Source organism: Drosophila virilis, chromosome X, assembly GCF_030788295.1.
Source record: "Drosophila virilis strain 15010-1051.87 chromosome X, Dvir_AGI_RSII-ME, whole genome shotgun sequence".
Classification (NCBI taxonomy): Eukaryota; Metazoa; Arthropoda; class Insecta; order Diptera; family Drosophilidae; genus Drosophila; species Drosophila virilis.
The window spans coordinates 17,720,109-17,740,782 of NC_091543.1; the positions used below are offsets into that span (position 1 = coordinate 17,720,109).

Sequence of the window (20,674 nt, forward strand, 5' to 3'; positions counted from 1 at the left end):
GCCCATAAATCATGTTGGAAATTAATTAAAGAACCATTTAAATTAGGTATAAACGATTTGACAAGTCATTTAGTGGCTATTGGAGATAAGGTCTATTCTATGTCTCTTCAGCTCAGCCGCCCCCCACTGCTATCAGCTGGCTGGCAAGTGCAAAGAGCGTTCGCATAAATAATGCCCGCTCGCCTGACCGATCGACGGATTCAGCATCCTTTGATTGGGGCGGCGGGCACAGTGGGCCGCAATCGATTTGTGTGGCACGAGGGAGGTTTTTATTTTTTTTGCAATTTATCGCAACATTGTGGACCGGAAAGGGCAGATAACTCCTATAAGCTCGTCTATATGTACGCCAAACTAAATTACATTAATTCAAATAAGCGCATTTGGGCTTATCACAGCCGCCCACAGCAAAAATAAAAATAAAATAAAATAAAATAAAAAATGAGAAGCCCACACAGATTGAAAGCTGCTGTTGCTTCTGTTGTTTAAAACGCTTCTTAGCGGCAATTGCATTTTGCAAATACAGTGAATACAGCTATGGGTTGGCCCAGCACCGCGCCCACCTCGTGCCTAACGAGCCCATTTGTCGTAATTCATCCAATAGTGGATAACTGTGGCACTTACAATGCACAAACAAATATTGATTGTGATTGTATTGCCGAGCCCGGGAATCGAGCGCATATAGCGATCTTCAGCATTATTTGGTTTTTTATTTATATACATATATATGTATACACACACACTTACATACATACATGCTTCCAGGCGTGTCTCTGTGTGGTGTGTATGTATGTCTTATCTGGCTTTGGCTTCACACTCGACGCTTATCACTCCAGAACACAAGCTCTTTGCTTGCCATGTATAAGTATGCGTATGTGTATGTGTATGCGTATGTGTGTGTGTATGCGTGTTTATGTGCTTGTATGTCACGCATACACCGGCTGCTGTTGCCAGATTCGGCTATAAAAAGATTCCTAGCCGGCTGCTTAAACTTCAGTTCGCGCATATTGTTTGCTCTATATATACCAAAGGTATGTACGACAAGTGAACAAGTTTTCTAGCATTCGGGTCCTGCCATATTTCAAAATGGAGCAAGCTGTATTTTTTTTTTTATATTTTTTTTTTTATTGTATATTCTTGAGTATTATACAATATATCTTACAAGATTCGAAGCTGAGATCATTTGAATTTGCACAGCTTCTAATTTTTCTAAAGGACTTTTGCTCAAGAAATTTTTGAAAATTTTTTATTTTTTGCGATCTTAACCAAAGTCGCCAAAAATGTGCTGTCATGCATGGAGATAACCAAAATCGATCAGTTGATAACTAATTTAAGATAACTACATCAAATTTGATTAATTGGGCTTTAAAAAATATTTCTTTTTTTTTTTTTTTACCTGAATTTGATAAGGATCGGTTAACTATTTGCAAATAGGCACTTTACAGAAAGAGTTTTCTAACTGTGTTTTCAACTCGTAATGAAAGCGCCCCCTTTTCAGGCCATTTTCATCAATGTAATTCGATACAAATATTAACAGCTCATTCGATTAGCTTTACCGCGAAATACCCTTCAACTGCTTGTTGCTTATTAATCATTCGATTTGCTATTATTCAATGGACAATTAAAAAATTTCTAAAATGCCAACCGCAAGCAATTAATTTACTCATAATTAGAAATCGCAAGTCTCGAACCACTGTGTCTGTCGGTTTGTGTCTGTGCTATATTATCCTGCAGCCGCCATCTTTGATCCGTTTCTTAGTTGTGTTTGAAACTGTTCACACCCACACACACACACACAGACACACAAACGCGCATATGCACATGTTAAGGCTTGGCTGCGTTTACCGTAAGCAGGTCGCGCTTTTGGGTTGACAAGTTCAGTAACAGCAGCAACAACAACACAATGCATGCCAATTACGTGGAAAAAAAAAGAAGCATAAACAACAACAATAACAATAACAAACGCAGCTGGCCAAGTCTAAAATCTCGGCCTGAGCAAGTGAAGGGCATGACGTCACAGCAGCTGGCAACGGCGACGCGATTTTAAAATGTAAAAAAAAAAAAAAACAAGCTTGACTTTACGCTCGCATTTGTTGTTTCTCTTTGTATATTGGCCCATAAAAACACTGGGCGCCGCCGGCGGCCGCTTCAGTGTCCAGTTACATCTTCCAGCATAAGCAGCAGCAGCAGCAGCAGCAGCAAAATACAAGAGATGCAGCCAAAATTAGCCCAATTAGTCACATTCATTATTTTAGTTGGATTCTCGGTTCCAACGGTAATTTGAATGTTCTCTCAATTTGTGCAATATGCTTGTGTTTGTATGCGCAATATTTTCAGATGTCTTACAAAGTGGAGCCACTACCCGATTCGTATGCCGGTCTGGGCGAGGGTCCGCACTGGGATGAGGCCAGACAGAGCCTGTACTTTGTGGATTTAGAAGCAGGCAGCCTCCTGCGCTACGACTACAAGCAGAACAAGACGTACAGGACGCAGATCGAGGGCGAGACACTGGCCGGCTTTGTGCTGCCCGTTGAGGGCAATGCCCAGGAGTTTGCTGTCGGCTGTGGACGTCGCGTCGTGATCGTCAACTGGGACGGTGTGTCGCCGTCGGCGAAGGTGGTGCGCACTCTGTTCGAGGTGCAGTCCGAATTCAAGGCGAATCGCTTAAATGATGCCAAAACCGATCCACGGGGTCGCCTCTTTGCCGGCACCATGCGCTACATTGGCGATGAGTTCGAGCATCGTCACGGCGAGCTGTACAAGTGGGAGGCCGGCGGCAGTGTGTCGGTGGTGAAGAGCGATGTCGGCATTTCCAATGGTCTTGCCTGGGATGAGAAGGCCAAGAAGTTCTACTATATCGATACCACCGATTATGAGGTCAAGTCCTATGACTATAACTTCGATACTGGCGTCGCCAGCAATCCCAAGGTAATCTACAATTTGCGCAAGACCAGTCCCAAGGATCATATCCTGCCCGATGGCATGACCATTGATACCGAGGGCAACATCTATGTGGCCACATTCAATGGCGCCACCATCTACAAGGTCAATCCAAGGTATGTTAAGCCAGCTTCGTGCCTGGTATGCTATTAATCCCATTTGCTTTGCCCCTGCAGCACCGGCAAAGTCCTGCTGGAGATTAAGCTGCCCACCAAGCAGATCACTTCGGTTGCCTTCGGTGGACCCAATCTGGACATTCTATACGTGACCACCGCAGCCAAATTCAACCAGCCCGCGCCAGCTGGCACCACCTACAAGGTGACGGGTCTCAATGCCAAGGGCTATCCCGGCGTCAGCCTAAAGATCTAAGCACACGCACAATCACATACTTATAATAATTATGGCACTTCATGTTTTTCTCTTGTTTTTTACCCACACAATTATTATCGATCTAACTAAATATCAAATGACACACGGTGCACATTGTATATAAAGATGAACATACACATGTACACACATATGTGTGTGTGTGTGTGTGTGTGTATTCTGTAATATTGACAAACAAAGCATCAAGTGTTTTTTTTAACTCAACTGAATGGGATCCGAAACTTCACATTGCCGAGGGCCAACGCTGACGATTTATCAGCCCTTCACTCAAGCGCTCAAGCCCGACTGTTTTATGACCTTGCCCAATTGGCGGTCAGAAAAGATACAAACCTTTTAGCTTGGTGTGCACCCAAGGGTCTGGAGGTTATATTAAAGTTGATGTGCACCCAAGCAAAAACAAAACTGGCAAGTCATGCCAGATATGTGACATTTGTTACATATGTATGTTATCTATGTTATCTTCGGCTGGCCGAAGAGCAAATAATTAAATAGTATTTTTGAGTATATAAATATGGATTGTCTATTGTTGCCATAATAATCTGAGTTTTCGCTTAAGCTATACGTATTATTTAACAAATCGTTTACCTTAGCAACTAAACAAAATAGCTGTCAGTCATACAAATTTCACAATTATTAAACTAGCTGCAATCTAATAACTCGTAGCAACTGCCAATTGCAGTGTTAATGCTGCCGGTTTGTTTATCGACGTGTGCTCCGCTTAAGTGTGCCATTTGGTTATTCATCTTCCGACTCCGATTCGGTGCCAGTCTCATCATCGTCATCGTCGCTGGCGTTGGCGTTGGAGCGATTGAGGCGCAGCATTTCCTGAAATTCGTGCACGCGTATCTTTTCGGGCACAATTTGTAACAGAAACTCCAGATTTTTGCTCTTGTTCACCAGTTGCGACAAATGCTCGTATTTGAGCGTATCGCTTTTCTGTATGGCACTGGACGCCGTGTACGCCTCGCGGGCCAAGTGCTGCACAAATAGCTCGGTGCACTTGGTCATTAGGAAGAGCACTTCGTTGGTTATTAGGCCCGTGTCCATGGAGCTCTTCATGATGGTGCGCACCCGGCTGAGGGGCAGGAATGTGTCGGCGCTAGGCTTGCGCTGTTCATGCGTTTTACTTGAATCAACCATATTGGCTATAAATAAATTGCCGGCTTTTTTAACAGCTTCGTTTTTGGCGGTAAACGCAAGGGCCCCGGTGTTTTGTTTGCTGCAACCGAAACTATCGACTACAAACAGCAGGTTGTTATCGAGTAGTGTTTGCGCGCTTGGCATGCTATCGATATGCACATTCTTTGGAGGGATTTGCAACCTTGCTGGCGTATGCAACACTGCGATTTCTATTCTGCCTCCTTTTTGGCTGTTGTTTCGTGTGTTGACCAATAAATTTTTTCGTACGCAGCATATTTTTTTTGTCACTTCTCAATTACAAAACCACGAAATACGTATTTAAAACGCAAAATTCGCTTGCGCTGCTGTCAGAGCAAATATATTGAGCAAAACACGCAATAACATTGCTTGCAACTGGCGTAAAACACGTAGGCGAAGAAGCACGACCGATAAAAAAAACAGGCAAAGGCAACTCCGGCCGACACCGAAACGTGAATGTAAATGTGAAAGCGAACCGAATCCGCGGCAAGGAAGTGCAACACAATCACAACGATACGTTACAACAAAGCGAAGCCAGCAGAGCAAAACATATGTTTGTTATAAACAACAAGAATTAGGCGCAATCTCCATGATAACTATATACAAAATACGCTCGCCTATTGTGTAAACAATTGCAAGCAGCAGCAGCAACAGCAGCAGCAGGCACAACAAGACTCATCTACTAGCGCAGCATCAACAGAAGCATTTTCAACTTGCTTATAATCTGCAACACTCCGGTCCATATTGCACGCAAATATACATAATATATATATTCAGCTATATATATATATATATATAAATACAAATATAGATATATATCTGTCTGTTGTCAATATCAAATCGGGAGTTGTTTAAGAGTTGCAGCGACAGCAACAATTAAAAATGGCCGCTGCCACCGCCGACGTTGTTAATGCAGTGAACGACTGCTTCAGTATCGGATCCACAGTGCTCTGTACGACCTGTTTTAAGGAGGAGGTGGAGGGAGAGGTGCTCGCGTTCGATCACAACACAAAAATGCTTATATTGAGTATCCTTTTTCAAAACAATAATTAACAATTGTGACAACAACGATAACAACTGTCACTTGGCGCTGTCAAAGGGAAAGTTTTTCGTTTTTTTTTTATATTATTTTTTTATGATTATTATTATTATTGTTGTCACATGGTTTATATAATATATTTGGAGTGTTTATCTCTGAGCATTCTTAGTTGGTTACCTTACATTGCCTGCGGAATTCTTTGCCTGCGTCTCTGTTTTCTTTTTCATTTCCTTTCCCTGCTCGAACAGAATGTCACTCGAAAACATCGGGAGAACTGAGTGATGTTTATGTGATGAACCTATCGCTGTGCAGTAACGTGCAGGTGACCAAGGAATGCAATGGAAACTTCATTGATGATCCTCAAAAGCTCAACTTGGAACAGGTAAGCATAGCCGCAACGAATTCCTGTGTGCATTTCATTGAAAAACTTCACCAAACTATATGCTTTAGGTTAAAATGCGCCTACGTAAAACAGTAGAGAGACGGCAAGACTATCTCAAGTCCAAAAATGCCGACGTGAGTCCAGAAGCACAAGAGCTCTATCGAGCGATAGCCAAACAGCTTGGGGTAAGCCGCATTGCAATATACATTGTTTAACAAAATAGCCTAACATGATCCTATTGTGTTTGTTTCATTCTATTTTTGATGGCAGTACAATGAAGTTTCCTGGCAGGGAGCAAACATACAAATATTAAACGAAGTTACCGTCTCGCCGCCTTATAGGGTGGACAATGTTGTCTCCAGTTCGGATAACGATACTGCGTGCAAATACATTAAACGAATTGTAAGAGGCCAAGCAACAAATTTGTGACTTTCACAAATGCAAAATGTGTATCTTGAAATTGCAGATCACTCAGTTTTTCAACACGAGACCTTCTCCGGCTCAGGAAAATGCGCATGGCACGGCCAGCGCTTCGTCGGCATCCGTTTCGCCCACATCCTCATCTATATCATCGAGTAACGCAGCTTCAGGCTCACCGGTTCCCGCTAACTAGAAATAAAAAAGAATGAAAAAAAAAAAAACCATATTTGCTTCAGAAATGAATGAACATAGCATTATAATTGATTGGTTTGCAGCGTGGAGGGTGACTTTATAACTGTAGAGCTGAATTGGAGCAGTTTCAGTGTCACGTAAATTAAAAATTTAATTGTACCACAGTGTCTATCGTATATCGAAGAGTTCGATAACAACTATGCCGATTTTCAATCGATTACATACAAGCCGTATTTCCGACTGTCGGCACGTTTTTGTGACGTAATAGGCAAAATGCATATTATGTTTCTAAATAAATGATAAATACAAAATGCCATTAACGTGACATAATTAAGCAAGAAACATATTAGTTTGTTTAGTTTGTCATGCAATTGAAACAAAAAAAAAAAAAAATACTGAAAACTCTTGGCGGCAATCGATAACGATTGTAATTTGTGTGAATGGCAAATACTGTCTCCGTTTACTTGGAACTGCAAATCAAACGTTTTCATTAGCGCTTTCGTGTAAATAAACTATTTTATTGACTGATTTGATTGACTGACATAAAAATGGAAGATGTACAAAAGCACAGCGTGCATACGCTTATATTTCGCTCGCTTAAACGCACACACGATCTGTTTGTATCAAACCAAGGCAATTTGCCGGATATTGATGACCGCCTGTAAGTGCAAAAATGCCGCTAAAATCGCATCATTCAATTACAACTTCCACAATTTTACAGCGAGAAGTTGAGACGCTCAATAAAAGCAAGGGACACTTACGGTTTGGTGCTTGACCGCGCCATCAAATCGATGGACGCCAAAAAGATGTCCGCATTACAAATTGACAAGCCTCTGGCCATCACGGATGGCAGCATGGCGAGCTCGGACTTGGGCACAACGGGCACAGAGTCTGGCAGCCTGGTTAGATACAATCGGGACAAGGAGAAGACGCCATTAAGTGGCAATACCTCATTAGTGCGCGCTTCGATGCCAAGCAACAGCGGAGCCAGCAATGTGCAGCTGATACCAAAGAAAGCGCCCAGCATACCCAAGCCCAAGTGGCATGCGCCATGGAAGCTATCGCGTGTCATCTCCGGTCATTTGGGCTGGGTGCGTTGCATAGCTGTGGAGCCGGGCAACGAATGGTTTGCCACCGGCGCTGGTGATCGTGTCATCAAGATTTGGGATTTGGCCAGCGGCAAACTGAAGCTATCGCTAACCGGGCACGTGAGCACCGTGCGCGGTGTGGCGGTTAGCGCAAAGCATCCGTATCTTTTCAGTTGCGGTGAGGATCGTCAGGTGAAGTGCTGGGATCTGGAATACAACAAGGTAATACGACATTACCATGGCCATCTGTCCGCCGTCTATTCGTTGGCACTGCATCCAACAATTGATGTGCTCGCCACATCCGGGCGTGACTCAACGGCCCGCATTTGGGATATGCGCACCAAGGCCAATGTGCACACATTGACGGGCCATACAAACACTGTCGCTAGCGTGGTAGCACAGGCAACCAATCCACAGATTATAACCGGTTCACATGATTCCACGGTCCGTTTGTGGGATCTGGCTGCCGGCAAAAGCGTCTGCACGCTGACCAATCACAAGAAATCCGTGCGCAGCATTGTGCTGCATCCATCGCTGTATATGTTCGCCTCCGCCTCGCCCGACAATATCAAACAATGGCGCTGTCCCGAGGGCAACTTTGTGCAAAACATTTCTGGCCACACGGCAATCGTTAACTGCATGGCCGCCAACTCGGATGGCGTGCTCGTCTCTGGCGGTGACAACGGCACCATGTTCTTTTGGGACTGGCGTACCGGCTATAATTTTCAGCGCTTCCAGGCGCCCGTCCAGCCCGGCTCCATGGACAGCGAGGCGGGCATTTTCGCCTTGTGCTTCGATCAATCTGGCACACGTCTCATCACCGCCGAGGCCGACAAAACAATCAAGGTCTACAAGGAGGATGACGAGGCCAGCGAGGAGACGCATCCGATCAATTGGCGGCCGGAGCTGCTCAAGCGTCGTAAATTCTAAGACACCTCTAGTTTGTATATCCATAGCCTAAACAATCGAAAATAAATAATGCACAAATACTACATAAAGTTTCTTAATGCGACGAGCACAATTAGTTACAGTTATTAGGCCAGAACTAAAGCAAGGATATACTCCAATTGGAATTGGAAAGGGAGACCGGCTAAAGATCTGGCCCATACGAAGACGATAATAAGATTTGATTACAAACAACGTTCAAATTGTTGGTATTTTGTTTTTGTTTTTTTTTTTTTTATTTTGCATTTTTTACACATAAATAATTGTATTTCTGCATAAATAATAATAGCGTATTTCTGCATGAATTTTATGTTGTTAAAATATTTCCTGTTTCATTTTCTTTTTCTTGTTCATTTTCAAATTGCTTTTGTATTATTTTTTCGCCACAGTTAACAAAGTAAAAGCACTAACTGTTAATTTAAATGATTCTTTATTTTGTTTTTATTTTTTTTATATATATATATATATTGTATGAATAATATTATTAAACGTAGGGCTCTCTAGTCATTTGCATAAACGTTATCATTAGCATTATCTTTATCATTTCATGTATTAAAATCACAAATAATTGTTTGAAACAAATCCTTTGTTTTTTTTTTCCTTTTGTTTTTGATTTTTATAATTATTTTGTTTTTTGTATCTTTTTTCTCATTAACGTTCGTTCGTCTCCTCGTTATATGTAGGTAATTTTCTTTTATATGTATCAATTATCATTACACATCTAGGTATACATACATATATATATATATATATATATATATATATATATATATATATATATATATATATATATAAATATATATATAATATATCTCTTTCTCCACCCCTCGCTCCACACGTTCTCTCTCTCTCTCTCTTTCTACATGGTGTCGAACTGCAAATGTTCCAGAGTTGCCGAACATTGGCAAAGGACTTGCCCCCGCGCTGACTCTTTTATTTGAACCGTTTTTAATTGTGTTAGGTTTGTAAGTGTGTTTTATTAGGCGATGTTGTGTATATGTATGCGTCGTAAGCGTCATTCGATTTGGGGCACAACTGCAAAGCGTATTTACAGTAATGTCAAAAACCTCTTTTGGGATTTTGGCGCTAATCCTTTTATTATTTTGTTATTGCTTAACTATATTCAGAAAAAAAAAAAAACAACAACCGCTCACATACAAATACACTCACAGAGCCTAAGCTTAAGTTTAAATTAATTGGTTTGTGTATGTAGGCGCGTGTATACAGATCACTTTAATGTGTGTGTGTGTTGGTGTGTGTGTGTGTGTGTAACATTGACATTGACACCGCCCCGCCCAGCCGCCCACCTAGTGTTGTGAAACATTTGAAGAGTTCGTACGCTCGTATGCGCTTGTGATGTGCTGGAGCAAGAGGGTAGGGGGGGGGGGCGTGGTTGTTGGTCAGTGGAAGGAAGAGTTTCTGGCTGGCACACAACGAATATATATATATACACATACATATATATATATATATATATAGAAAGCAATTCACAAAATATAAGTATATTTAATTGATTGCCTCTTGCATATTTGACAGACAGGCTGAACGTGAAACAAATTAAATATATTAAGTGACTTAGATGTTACATATTTTTCTTTTAAAACAAGGCGCAAAAAAAAGTTAATTAATTAATATAAAATATATATGTATGTATCCAACTGAGAAAAACGGTCGTGTTTTCGCTTGCTGCACATGCACATATATACATATACACACACACACACACATTTATATTTATATATACATATATGTGTGTGTTTATATATATAAATGGTTGATCCACAAATTTCAACGTTGATTTAAATGAAAATTGGATTTCTTTCTTTTTTTTTTTGTAGGTTTTTTATGTTTTCTTTTTCGGTTTTTTTTTGTCTCTATCGATTTTTTTTTTTTGTTTTTTTTTTTAGTTTCTTCGGCTGATGCTGTGGAAGTTGTTGTTGTTGCTTTTATAGTTGTATAAGAGTTTTGGAAGTTGCCACGAAAAAGGTTTTCGATCTCAGACACTACCCCCGCCGCCGCCGCCGCTGCCGCCATCGCCATCGACCAAACTGTTCTTGCCAATCCATGCAACGCCTCGCCTCGCCCCGCGATCGTTATTTTGATTAAGATGGGTACCGAGACAGAAAATACGCACGCGCGCACGCACCCACACCCGCCCACACACGCACACACACATATACAAGCACGCACGCACACACACACACACACACACGACGAACACGCTGAATATATATATATATTTTTCGTTTGCTGTTATTGTTGATAGTTGGATTTAGTTGTAGATTTTGATTGCCTTCTCGGAGAAATTGAGTGAGCTGCGCTTGCGCGATTTGTTGATGTGGTCGAGCCCAAAGAACGGCAACTGGCCGCCAGTCCATGTCCGATATACCTCGAGATCAATGGACGTATTGTCGTTCACGTCAATGGTATGGCCCATGGTGATAACGGCGAACTTATAGTTCTCCCACTCCTTGTCGGGCACATTGAGGCGCTTCTGTATGCGCTGCTTGAGCGCCCCGTACGGTTCGCCGTGTCGCGCCTTTGTGAGGAACGGGACACCGAAGGAATTGTATAGCTCTTTGCTGAAATGGGCCACCGGGATGAGGAGCTCGTTCTCGGCCAGCTGTGACTCCTCGGCGGGTATCTCTTCGATGCGATAGATTTTCTGTGTGCCCTGTGTGGTTGTTATCGACTCGTTTGTCTTCATCAGCGTCTCTAGCGGTATATCATCCTTGCATATGGCGACAATCTTGTGATTGCCCACCTTCAAGAGGCGCAGCTTCTTGCGGCTATTCTCGGCAAATGTTATTGTCTTGGCAGCCTCATCCAGTAGTCCCTTGACTGTATCATTTTTGTTCGGATACAGCACCAGCTCCTTCTCCTCCTTCAGGTCATTGGAAACCCAAATGCACTTGAATAGCTTCTTGTTATCCAGTTCGTGTATGCTCAGGGACAGTCTCTGGTAGAAGATACGTTTCGGCGTGCTCTGCTTTGTGTACGATAACAGATCCTTAATGGTACCCTGCGAATATATATCAATTTTAAAACATATACACACACACACATATACATATATATATACTGCAATACACTGGGTTAAGGATTTAGTTTTAATTATTACTTTTAAAGTTCGTTCTTGTGACTTGTAAAGCAAATGCAAACGATTTATGGGGCAAACAGTCGAAACGGAACAAGCTCTGTAAAAGTCAATTAACATTTGTGCTACTGTTAACGTCATGTTATTGAAAGATGTATGTTAAAAAAGACTAATATTAATTGCTGTGGCTTGTGAGAAAACCAAAAATAATATTCGAAAAAGAACGAGTATCTTTGACTGCGCCGCATACCAATGGGAGCTACACGATTGGAAATATGCTTTGAGTATTGTGAAGGTCGCAATTGCCGAAAAATTTATAAGATTGGAGGCTAGCGATCGATCGATCCGAAGGGGAATCTGTTTTTGGATGTCAATATATGGTACGCACCTTGTAGGTGTAGGGCACAGCATTGCCGGCGGTTTCTTTGTAGTTGCTGATGCACATGAAGAACTGGAGCTTCTGGGGATCCGTGTTGAGGCGCTCGGCGACAGCATTAGTTAGCTGATCGTAGTTGTAGCGATTCGATAGCTCGAGCGTAAAGTCCGGCTCATTGGGATTGCATTTGTCGCTGAAGATGATCTCGATGCGATAGACCAGATCCAAAAAGTAATCCTCAACGGTGGGCAAATCCAGTTTGGCATCAACATTCTCGCGCTCAAATATCAAAATGGGACCCTGCAAATGATCCTGCGGCATATATAGCACATTCTCGATGGGCTCATTAATATTAGGTATCTTCTTATCGGCATATTCATCGAACACGGTCAGCTCGGTGTCCAGCTCAAAGCCGAGCTTCCGATTAATCTCCGGCACCAGTTCGCTGAGGCGACGACACAGCGGCTGCTGTGTGCAGCCAATGTAATTGAGGCGCTTGTTGCGCGCATCATAATACTTGAGGAAGAGCAGCACGTCCGTTTTGGGATTGAAGGGCAGCAGGGGCACGCTGCTGTCGGGCGGTGCCAGCTCCAGGAAAATGACCCACGGCTTTTGAGAGGTGGGTATCTGCTCGATGGTGCGTCCGGCCTCCGCCTCGAAATCAAAATGCAGGAACTTTTGTGATTGGGCCGTGCACATGTTCCACATGCGCATGCGATCGCGCGGCACACCGAATGCCTTGACCAACATCTCGACCATTTCGTTAACAGTTTGGTTTTGCTTTAGCTTAAATGGACGCTGGTGAGTCTTCTCCAGATCGAAGAGGCGTCGCTTTTGCTGTGACTCAAAATACTCCTCGAGTATTACGTGTATGGGCACATACAGATTGGCCTCGCTGCGTTCCTTGCGTCGTGCCATTTCGATGCGCTTCTCCAAATCGAGGCGCTCAACCAGGTCGCTGGATATCTCATTTTCGGGTATATCGCCCAATACGCGATCCAACTCGGATTGCCGTATATAGACCAGCATATAGGCATTGCTGCATTTGGCATGAAACGAGATCTCGTCATCCATGCCGCCATAATTCTGCTCGATGGCCTCCTGTTTGCGGCAACTGGAGACCACATCGTCATCAAATTTGAACCAGCGACCATCGGCCTTTGGATTGATAAAGACCACATAATGCCCACCATGATTGTCGCCCGAATGCACCAGCACAGCGTGCAGCACATAGTCGGCTGGTGTCTTCTCACGCTCCGCCAGATAACGATCCAGATTGATTTGCTCATAGAACTCGAAGCGATCGTTATACTTGATCGAGCTATCTGTAATCGGATCGTATTGGAAACGCATCAAATGCAAATGCAACACCGGCGGGAATGATGTGAATATGACGCCCTTGCTGGCCTCCTGTGTACAAATTAATAAAGAGAGAAAGAGAGAGAGGGAGGGAGAGATAGAGAGAGAGAGAGCAATCAATTATTTGTAAATATATCTATGTTTATTTTGGGTTTAGATTCATGCTGTGGTAACATTTTAGCTCGCAGCAGCTCAAATAAGAATTCTTCCAAGCTTTTACGATCCACACCCAATCCAATTGATGTGGATGGCAATAGAGGAAATCCAAGAATTTTAGACATATACAAATTATATATATGCATATGTAGACCATATATCTTGGTAGAAACGTGCCGAATCAAAGCAAATGTGATCAGAGCATGAGATAAGTCGAAGGCGTAGTATTCACTTACTTGGAGACCATGGACACCGGCATCGTATTTGTTATCACCCTCGAGTGTCTCGGAGGCGACATAGTCCTGAAATGAGTCATAGATGTTTTTCTTGTCTTTGATATTTAGCTGAATATCGTAGAAGGTCTCGTAGCGTGTGCTGTTGTAATCGACATTTGTGCATTTAATGTACGATGACATTTTGCCCTCGAACAGGCCGGGAATTGTGCCCTCGAGGCAGGTGCCCTTCATCTTTGATTCGAGCTTGTCGAGCAGCACGCGGAGAAACTCCTGGACATCGTGCTGCATGAACGAGTCGAGCGTCTCCCAGCCAAACGATTTGGTTAGCTTCTTGGTGCCGACAGGGCGATCGCCGAACTGCAGCTCATGGAAGACGCGCTGCAGGGATAGGCCCACCGATTTGGTGCTATCGTCGGCCTCGGTCGGTATGCGATAAACCGCCAAACGTAGTGAATTTGTAAAATATAGCGTCTGGAGCAGCGAATTCATATAGCATGTGGCGCCCTGATTCTTTAGGCCCACATAGCCGGTATGCTTCTTGGAGTCCCACAGCACGCCGTGCGGTGCGTCGGCAATTACGTGCACCTCCAGCGTAATGCTGCCATTGTTCACATAATATTTATCTGGATCCTGCAGCTCCTGCCAGGTTATAAAGTTCGAGTAACCATAATCGTTCTCCTTCGAGTAGAATAAATGCTTGATGCGAGCGCGCGTAAACGGCGGCGCATCCGGCTTGTGGCATTTCAGACGCAGCTCGGCAATGGCATTGCACGACCAAGTGGGCGAATCGTTCTCCCCATTACACTGCAGAAAGAAGCCCAGCGCACGATCGTTCGGTATAACCATTATCTTCCATGGCAGCATGCGCACATAGACTGGCTGCGACAGATGCTGTTGCTTTATCTGCCCGACATTCTCCACCGTATAGGAGAACGTTGTCTCCGAGCGGAACTGATCCTCCTTCGTTTCGTCGTCCATTGGCATCTCTTGCTCGTTGCCAAATGATGTGGAGCTGCTCTCTGCCAACAATTGCTGTGGCGGCACGTTACCGTTCTCACTGGGTAGCTGCTGCTGCTGTTGCTGTTGTTGCTGCTGTTGCTGCAGCTGTGGATGTATCAGATTTTTAAACTTTGGCAATTGTGGCGGCGAGTTTGTCTGTTGTTGTTGTTGTTGCTGCTGCTGCTGTTGCTGCTGTTGTTGTTGTTGTTGTTGCTGCTGTTGCTGTTGTAGGTCACTTGTGATTATCTCGACCTCTTGGGTATCCTGGGTGTCCATTGCTTCGATAGACTGATCTGTTTCAATGTCCATCTTATTCGGCACTTGAATGTTGCTGTTGATCGGCTACTGCAAACGCCGCCGCTGCTGCTGCTGCTGCTGCCGTTCCTGCTGTTGCCGCCGTACTTGTTGTTTTTCCTATTCAAGCGATTTTGATTATTATTTGTAGTAGATTAAGTTTTATGTTTTTTTGTTATTTTGTGTTGTTGTTGTTGTTATTTTTTTTATTATTTTGTTTTGTTGTTTTTTTTTTTTTTTTTTTGAGTGTGTGCTCTTTTTTGTGTTGTTATCGTGTTGACATTCGATTTCGATTTCGATTGCGTTGCGCTTAATGTTGCAGCAGCCGCCTGAGTTATCTGAAAATTCAATGGAAAATAGGTAACAGGAGAAGGAGGAGACGGAGAAACATCGATAAATAAACATACAGACACATACGCACGCACATATGTATGTGTATGCATATGCAATGCATATAAATATATGCATGTGCATGAGTATTGATCACAAGAAGCTTGCAAACTTTTCGCAAGTTTTTTGTCAACGCATTTTTATATGCATATGCACACACTTACACACTTATGCGTATTTCATAACTTTTCATTATATATTTATGCTTGTTTTATGCAATTACACATATGTACAATACACATACATAAATGTGTGTGAAGAATTTGCTCACGCCAAAACGAAGTGCGCCGCATCGCTTTTGTCCCAACACACACACACACACACACACTCGCACTCGCACACACACACAAAACACATTCGCTCACAAAACACATTCGCACGCACGCACGCACGCATAAAACCCTCCGCTTTACACATTTACCCCCGCTTGCCAACGGGCGGGCATCAACTCAACTGAGCTTCCACACACAATTGCAAATGCAATGTATATTTTTTTTTTTAAATGTACTTACCTTAGAAGATGTCAAAAAGTATATGGGGTATATTTCGGCTTTGGCCGCAGGCTGGTTGATGGCAGGCAGCTGTAGGCTCGAACTCGAACGCAAGCGCCAACCGTCAAGAAAAAACTTGCAAATTTTCTTCCTATTTTTCTTTCCAACCTACACTTCAATTTATGGCGTTCTCTTCATCTGCAGTGTGTGTTGTACGACGCTTTTTTTTTTTGATAGCAAAAAAAAAAGTCGGAAACATAAATTTTGTCAAAACTGTTTAATTTATATGAACAACACTTGTGACGTATTTTGCTCGGAACTGCATTTGCGTTTCCGATTCATTAAAGGAAAGGTGCAAAATTTAACTTTAATCTAGCAAGCAAATGTTAATGCTCTACTCGAAGTGGCACTGCAAACTCAAAAGGAAAATATTTTGACGCTGTTATGTCAAAAATAAGCTGCCAGCTGAAAAAAAACTATCGACTATATTATCGATGTGTAACGATAGTTCGATGTTGATCTAACAATCGCTGCTTTCACAATATCGATGTTTTTTGGTGCAATCTATTTTGATTGCTTTAATTTAAATTCGCTGACGAGTTAGGCTTAAAAAATTACAATTTTACTTATAGCAACAGCCACAAAAAATTCAAAAATAACAACAACAACAAATGACAACTGTGCCGTAGATATACAAAAAATTCTAGTCTGACTAGTATATTCAAAAATAAATAAAAAAATATTGCCCGATATTAATTTGAATATAAGGGAGACGGCATTTGGCAAATAAATGAAATAAATGCAAAATGATTGATTGATATAATAAAATAAACATTTGTAAAATTTATAAAATCAACTTGAATCGGCCGACATGCGCTTGAGGTACATTTGCAAAAAGTTTTGATCATTTACAGTTTTGATTATATACAATATATTGAACTTGATCGATATTTGGCTAGATAATGCGCGCTAACTGGCCTCCCGCTTTCGTCCCTGCAGACGTTCACAGCGCGAGCATATGCCCGCCGAGTTGGATTTCCAGCAATTGTAGTGGGCACAGGCGCCGCACTGGGCACAACGCTGCACCTTGCGCTGCCAGGGATAAATGAGCTGGCGACTCTTGCAGTATTCACAGACAAAGGCGCGACCAGTGCAGAGCTGAAAGAGTTGAGAAATTGATGATGGATCTAATTGGATTGATGACTTTCTAAACTGTAAACTGGGCTCTCACCACACAGCCGTGTACGTGCTGTTCGTTGAGAGCAATCAGCTCCTCTATGGAGCGGCACATGCTGTTGTTTTGTACATCAACAAAATCACACATGGACCACATGTCCGGATCATTGGTAATGTGCGCCGGCACCGCATCAAATAACGCTTGCTCCCTTGGTACAACAGAACGAATGCATCAATTAGAAAGAGATAAGCTGACGAACAGTGGAACTGCTGGCTTACCTGGTAGCAAAACGGCAAGCGGCTATAAAATCGCGCACATATTTGAGCTGGAGCCGACGACGTCGTGCCATGGCCAAGGGCTTTTGCTTGACATACAGCTGGGCATTCAGATCTGGCACATGGAATAGCGGGAACGTGTACATCTGCTCGATAAGGCGATACGCAAACGAGCTAACCGCATAAGAGCGAAAGTCCCAGGCCTGCAGAATCTTGGCGGGTATGGCCGACAGCTGGTTGCGATGGCAGCCGGTGCAGAGATATTTGCCCAAATAATTACAATATCGAAAGTATTGTTGATACTGTCGAGTCACATGCATGCCGCAGCCGGCGCAGCGATAATTCTGGCGCGCCAACAGCTGTGAGCGACTGGCAGGCGCGTGCTCCGTGAAGATAATCTGCTGTCGCGGTGGCGCCCATGTTTTGGTGCCACGTGTCAGGCTTGTCTCACTCGCCAGCTGGTGTGAATGATGCAGTTGTTGCTGCTGTGCCTGGTGCGGCTGCTGCTGCAGCTGCTGTTCCTGTAGCTTGGGCAATGGCAGCAGCTGTTGGGGCGCATCCTGCTCCGAAACGAGCCATTTAAGATCACCCAATTTGGGCAGCTGCTGATCATTAAAGCGCGAGATTAGCTGCAAGCCCACCGCCTCGGCGCTGTTATTACAATTACAATGGCTACTCTGCTGCTCCGCGTAGGGTATCAACAAAGCATCGGCATCTGCATCTGCATTTGCGACCGCACTGCTGGCAATATCCGCCGCTGGCTGGTCGCGTCTGCTCCACTTCACATGCTCAATGGCCGCAATGCATGCCTCCGAGATCCGAAAATGGGCATTCTCCTTCTCCAATTCGGTATTGTTGTGCGTATTGCGCGACATTTGCAGAAATGCGGCCAGGCTCTGTTGGTCAATTTTGTTGCCGCTGCTGCTCTGCTGGCTGTCGCTGCTTAGGCTGCAGGATGTGGTGCTGCAGCTGGCGCTGCCATGTGCCTGGCCAGCTGTGCCACCGCCGACTATGTCCAGCGGCGCTGTGCTCGTCGTTGTCGCCGTTGATGCCTGACAATCGTTGTAGTCGAGCATGCTGACGCCTTCGAATAGCGATTGCCGCTGTCGCTTGTCCAGTTTGCGTCCATTCACGGGCAGAAACTTGTGCATCAGCACTGCACTGCTGGCCTCCTCGTCCTGGCCCAGACTCTTGCTATACCAGCTCGTGTAGACGGGCGGTGAGCCAAACAGGTTGTTGAGAAAACTGTTAAGCGGACTGCCGCGCTTGGCGCACTGCGTCGTTGGCTTTCTCGTTGCCGGTATATGAGCTGGTGGCGTTACGCTGTTGCTGCCCGTTTGGTCCGTCCAGATCTTGATGTCGTCACAGTTGATCAGCTGTATGCGGTGCGACGCAGGTGAGGCAGGCGACGCCACCTGGCTGCAGCTGCTGGCAGTGCTAATGCTGGAGCCGCTCAACGGTGGCAAATCCTTGCCTTGGCTGCGCCAGTGGCCGCACGGACTGTTGTAGGTCTGACAACGCGGCCGCCGTGCAGCCGGCCCAGCCATGGCACTCGGCGACCACCTATTCACGCTGCAATCGTTCTGATAGAGGCTGGGCAAACTTTTGATTCGTCGGAGCAGCTGCAACGGACGTGGACGTGACGGTAACTGGCGATGCTGTTGCTGTTGCTCCTCCTCCTGCACCACATGCAAGCGCTGTGTTATGCTAAAATTGGGCTGCGAGCTGGTGCGTCGATGGCGACGCTTATTCAACGGCTCCAGCTGGCTGAGCAGGCTGCTCTGGTCCAGTTCAATGGCCGTCAGGCAGACAAACAGCGCCGCCGCATAGCCGCTGTGCCGCAAATAGGACACATCTCGCTGATAGTAGCAGTCGAGCAGCTCCTTGTCCGCCACCAGCGACTGCACGCAACGCGACAGGCAACGCGTGCGCAGGCAGCTGGCCACCCATTGCGCCAAGAACTCCCCCACGCTGACTTTGGTTCCAGATGACAGCGCCGGCGGCGGCGCCGGCGGCGACTGGCGATCCGCGAGACGCAAAAACTCAAAGTCCTCAATAAGACGCTGCGAATGCAAATAATCAGGGACATTAAAAACCAAGGCAATAGTCAAGTTAGGTAAATCAATATGTAAATAAATTGGTCGGGTTACGCATAAAATGCCAATGTTTATAGTGTACGAATGTTACCCAGGAGTGTCTATTAGATGTTTACAAGTGTATCATCATCAATTGCCAGCTAAGTTGATGATGTTTATTTAATTTTACGTTCCATTTGAGCGGATGATATACAAAGAGAGGCATATGCGAGTCCATTGGGCGTACTAGAGAAACTCATTTGAGAAGTAAATGTTCGTCATGTTAAGCCTCGTCGATATCTGATCCGCTTCCTATAGATCTATTTGCAGCTAAACAAGACGCTCAGCTTTAAGATATTTTGATGGAATTCCGATTTGATTTACAAGCTTCATTGATTCATAAATAAAATCTAATTAGCATCGGACTGCTATGACATATAGTTACTCTAGGAGATTGTGTTCCATTTTCTCCACAGCATTCCCTTAATCAGATTGATATAACAAACAGATGCCATCGGAATGTTGAGAGAGTTTCTGTAACTTGGATCAAAATTATATATACATATGTCTGATTGGTCAGCTCAAACGATTATTTGTTTGTTTCGTTTTGATATTTTCTTTTGGGTTTTGGGGCGTTGTGAGCTTTGCTTATCTGAAGTCGAGCCGAACTTACCAGCGTTCCGAGGTCCGTTGGCTGTAGCAGGCCATGCTGCAGGATTTGGACGCATGTTTGCACGAGCAGTTGCAGGCACTCGTCGCTTTTGGCTTGGAACCAATGATTGGTGGCTCGTCGCAGCTCCGTCTGGAGTGTGGAAAGCTGGAGATGTTGTTGTTTCAGCTCGCGCTGTTGATGATGGCTGCGCCTGTGCGTGTCACAACTCCAAACTGGCGGCACAGCCGATGTGGTTGCTGTCCCACTGGACATGTCCGTTGTTGTTGTTGTTGTTGCTGTTGTTGCGGCTACGTTTGGGCAATTGAGTGCGTTCACTCATATTTACATGTATGTAATTGCATTGCAATCTTGCGCATTTATGCAGTTGCGTTGCTCATTTTGCCAACAATCGTTATCGATATATGAAACATATCGAAAAACAGCTGTTTACAATGTGACCAGACTTTTCGACATGTGATGCCAGCTCCACAAATCGTTAATGTTATTTTAAATCAAAAATTTTGGCGCCCGAGATCCGGATTTGTTGCA

General features: G+C 44.2%; 5 protein-coding genes across 8 annotated transcripts; 3 read left to right on the top strand and 2 right to left on the bottom strand.

The window, feature by feature from the left end:
* The first annotated feature begins 969 nt into the window (after window positions 1-969).
* On the top strand, window positions 970-3,503 carry regucalcin. 2 transcript variants are annotated; one of them, XM_015168305.3, is made up of 3 exons: window positions 970-1,028; window positions 2,335-3,053; window positions 3,114-3,503. In XM_015168305.3, exons 2-3 carry the CDS (start codon window positions 2,335-2,337, stop codon window positions 3,304-3,306), a joined length of 912 nt encoding a protein of 303 aa, XP_015023791.2. In that variant the 5' UTR covers window positions 970-1,028; the 3' UTR covers window positions 3,307-3,503. The 2 variants fall into 2 exon arrangements, with proteins under 2 accessions (XP_015023791.2, XP_002060133.2); XM_002060097.4 differs by lacking the exon at window positions 970-1,028 and adding an exon at window positions 2,151-2,272.
* A 315-nt stretch (window positions 3,504-3,818) lies between these two features.
* On the bottom strand, window positions 3,819-4,575 carry Chrac-16 (chromatin accessibility complex protein 1). The gene has a single exon (XM_002060098.4). It carries the CDS (start codon window positions 4,462-4,464, stop codon window positions 4,060-4,062), a length of 405 nt encoding a protein of 134 aa, XP_002060134.3. The 5' UTR covers window positions 4,465-4,575; the 3' UTR covers window positions 3,819-4,059.
* A 135-nt stretch (window positions 4,576-4,710) lies between these two features.
* On the top strand, window positions 4,711-6,566 carry Lsm12a (LSM12 homolog a). The gene is made up of 5 exons (XM_002060099.4): window positions 4,711-5,509; window positions 5,770-5,903; window positions 5,972-6,088; window positions 6,174-6,305; window positions 6,370-6,566. Exons 1-5 carry the CDS (start codon window positions 5,365-5,367, stop codon window positions 6,514-6,516), a joined length of 675 nt encoding a protein of 224 aa, XP_002060135.1. The 5' UTR covers window positions 4,711-5,364; the 3' UTR covers window positions 6,517-6,566.
* A 395-nt stretch (window positions 6,567-6,961) lies between these two features.
* On the top strand, window positions 6,962-8,595 carry Tango4 (transport and golgi organization 4). The gene is made up of 2 exons (XM_002060100.4): window positions 6,962-7,176; window positions 7,237-8,595. Exons 1-2 carry the CDS (start codon window positions 7,064-7,066, stop codon window positions 8,531-8,533), a joined length of 1,410 nt encoding a protein of 469 aa, XP_002060136.1. The 5' UTR covers window positions 6,962-7,063; the 3' UTR covers window positions 8,534-8,595.
* A 1,439-nt stretch (window positions 8,596-10,034) lies between these two features.
* Window positions 10,035-20,549, bottom strand: Usp7 (Ubiquitin-specific protease 7). 3 transcript variants are annotated; one of them, XR_011416463.1, is made up of 5 exons: window positions 20,147-20,549; window positions 17,402-19,461; window positions 17,178-17,331; window positions 15,968-17,104; window positions 15,226-15,403 (listed from the first exon to the last, which is right to left on the bottom strand). XR_011416463.1 is itself a non-coding variant. In XM_032439900.2 (4 exons), exons 2-4 carry the CDS (start codon window positions 15,078-15,080, stop codon window positions 10,821-10,823), a joined length of 3,456 nt encoding a protein of 1,151 aa, XP_032295791.1. In that variant the 5' UTR covers window positions 15,081-15,185; window positions 15,968-16,369; the 3' UTR covers window positions 10,035-10,820. The 3 variants fall into 3 exon arrangements, 2 of the variants coding, with proteins under 2 accessions (XP_032295791.1, XP_070064634.1); XM_032439900.2 differs by lacking the exons at window positions 15,226-15,403; window positions 17,178-17,331; window positions 17,402-19,461; window positions 20,147-20,549 and adding exons at window positions 10,035-11,570; window positions 12,034-13,431; window positions 13,773-15,185 and having other exon boundaries at window positions 15,968-16,369; XM_070208533.1 differs by lacking the exons at window positions 17,178-17,331; window positions 17,402-19,461; window positions 20,147-20,549 and adding exons at window positions 10,035-11,570; window positions 12,034-13,431 and having other exon boundaries at window positions 13,773-15,403; window positions 15,968-16,369.
* Between the last annotated feature and the right edge of the window lie 125 nt (window positions 20,550-20,674).

Bases quoted from the DNA above. Each gene is read 5' to 3' on its own strand.
- regucalcin (XM_002060097.4), top strand. From the start codon at position 2,210: ATGCAGCCAAAATTAGCCCAATTAGTCACATTCATTATTTTAGTTGGA. The intron at 2,273-2,334 runs GTAATTTGAATG...CAATATTTTCAG, and splicing joins TTGGATTCTCGGTTCCAACG to ATGTCTTACAAAGTGGAGCC. The intron at 3,054-3,113 runs GTATGTTAAGCC...TTGCCCCTGCAG, and splicing joins ATCTACAAGGTCAATCCAAG to CACCGGCAAAGTCCTGCTGG.
- Chrac-16 (XM_002060098.4), bottom strand. From the start codon at position 4,464: ATGGTTGATTCAAGTAAAACGCATGAACAGCGCAAGCCTAGCGCCGAC.
- Lsm12a (XM_002060099.4), top strand. From the start codon at position 5,365: ATGGCCGCTGCCACCGCCGACGTTGTTAATGCAGTGAACGACTGCTTC. The intron at 5,510-5,769 runs GTATCCTTTTTC...CTGCTCGAACAG, and splicing joins CACAAAAATGCTTATATTGA to AATGTCACTCGAAAACATCG. The intron at 5,904-5,971 runs GTAAGCATAGCC...TATATGCTTTAG, and splicing joins AAAAGCTCAACTTGGAACAG to GTTAAAATGCGCCTACGTAA.
- Tango4 (XM_002060100.4), top strand. From the start codon at position 7,064: ATGGAAGATGTACAAAAGCACAGCGTGCATACGCTTATATTTCGCTCG. The intron at 7,177-7,236 runs GTAAGTGCAAAA...ACAATTTTACAG, and splicing joins CCGGATATTGATGACCGCCT to CGAGAAGTTGAGACGCTCAA.
- Usp7 (XM_032439900.2), bottom strand. From the start codon at position 15,080: ATGGACATTGAAACAGATCAGTCTATCGAAGCAATGGACACCCAGGAT. The intron at 13,432-13,772 runs GTAAGTGAATAC...ATTTGTACACAG, and splicing joins CCGGTGTCCATGGTCTCCAA to GAGGCCAGCAAGGGCGTCAT. The intron at 11,571-12,033 runs GTGCGTACCATA...ATATATTCGCAG, and splicing joins CTGTGCCCTACACCTACAAG to GGTACCATTAAGGATCTGTT.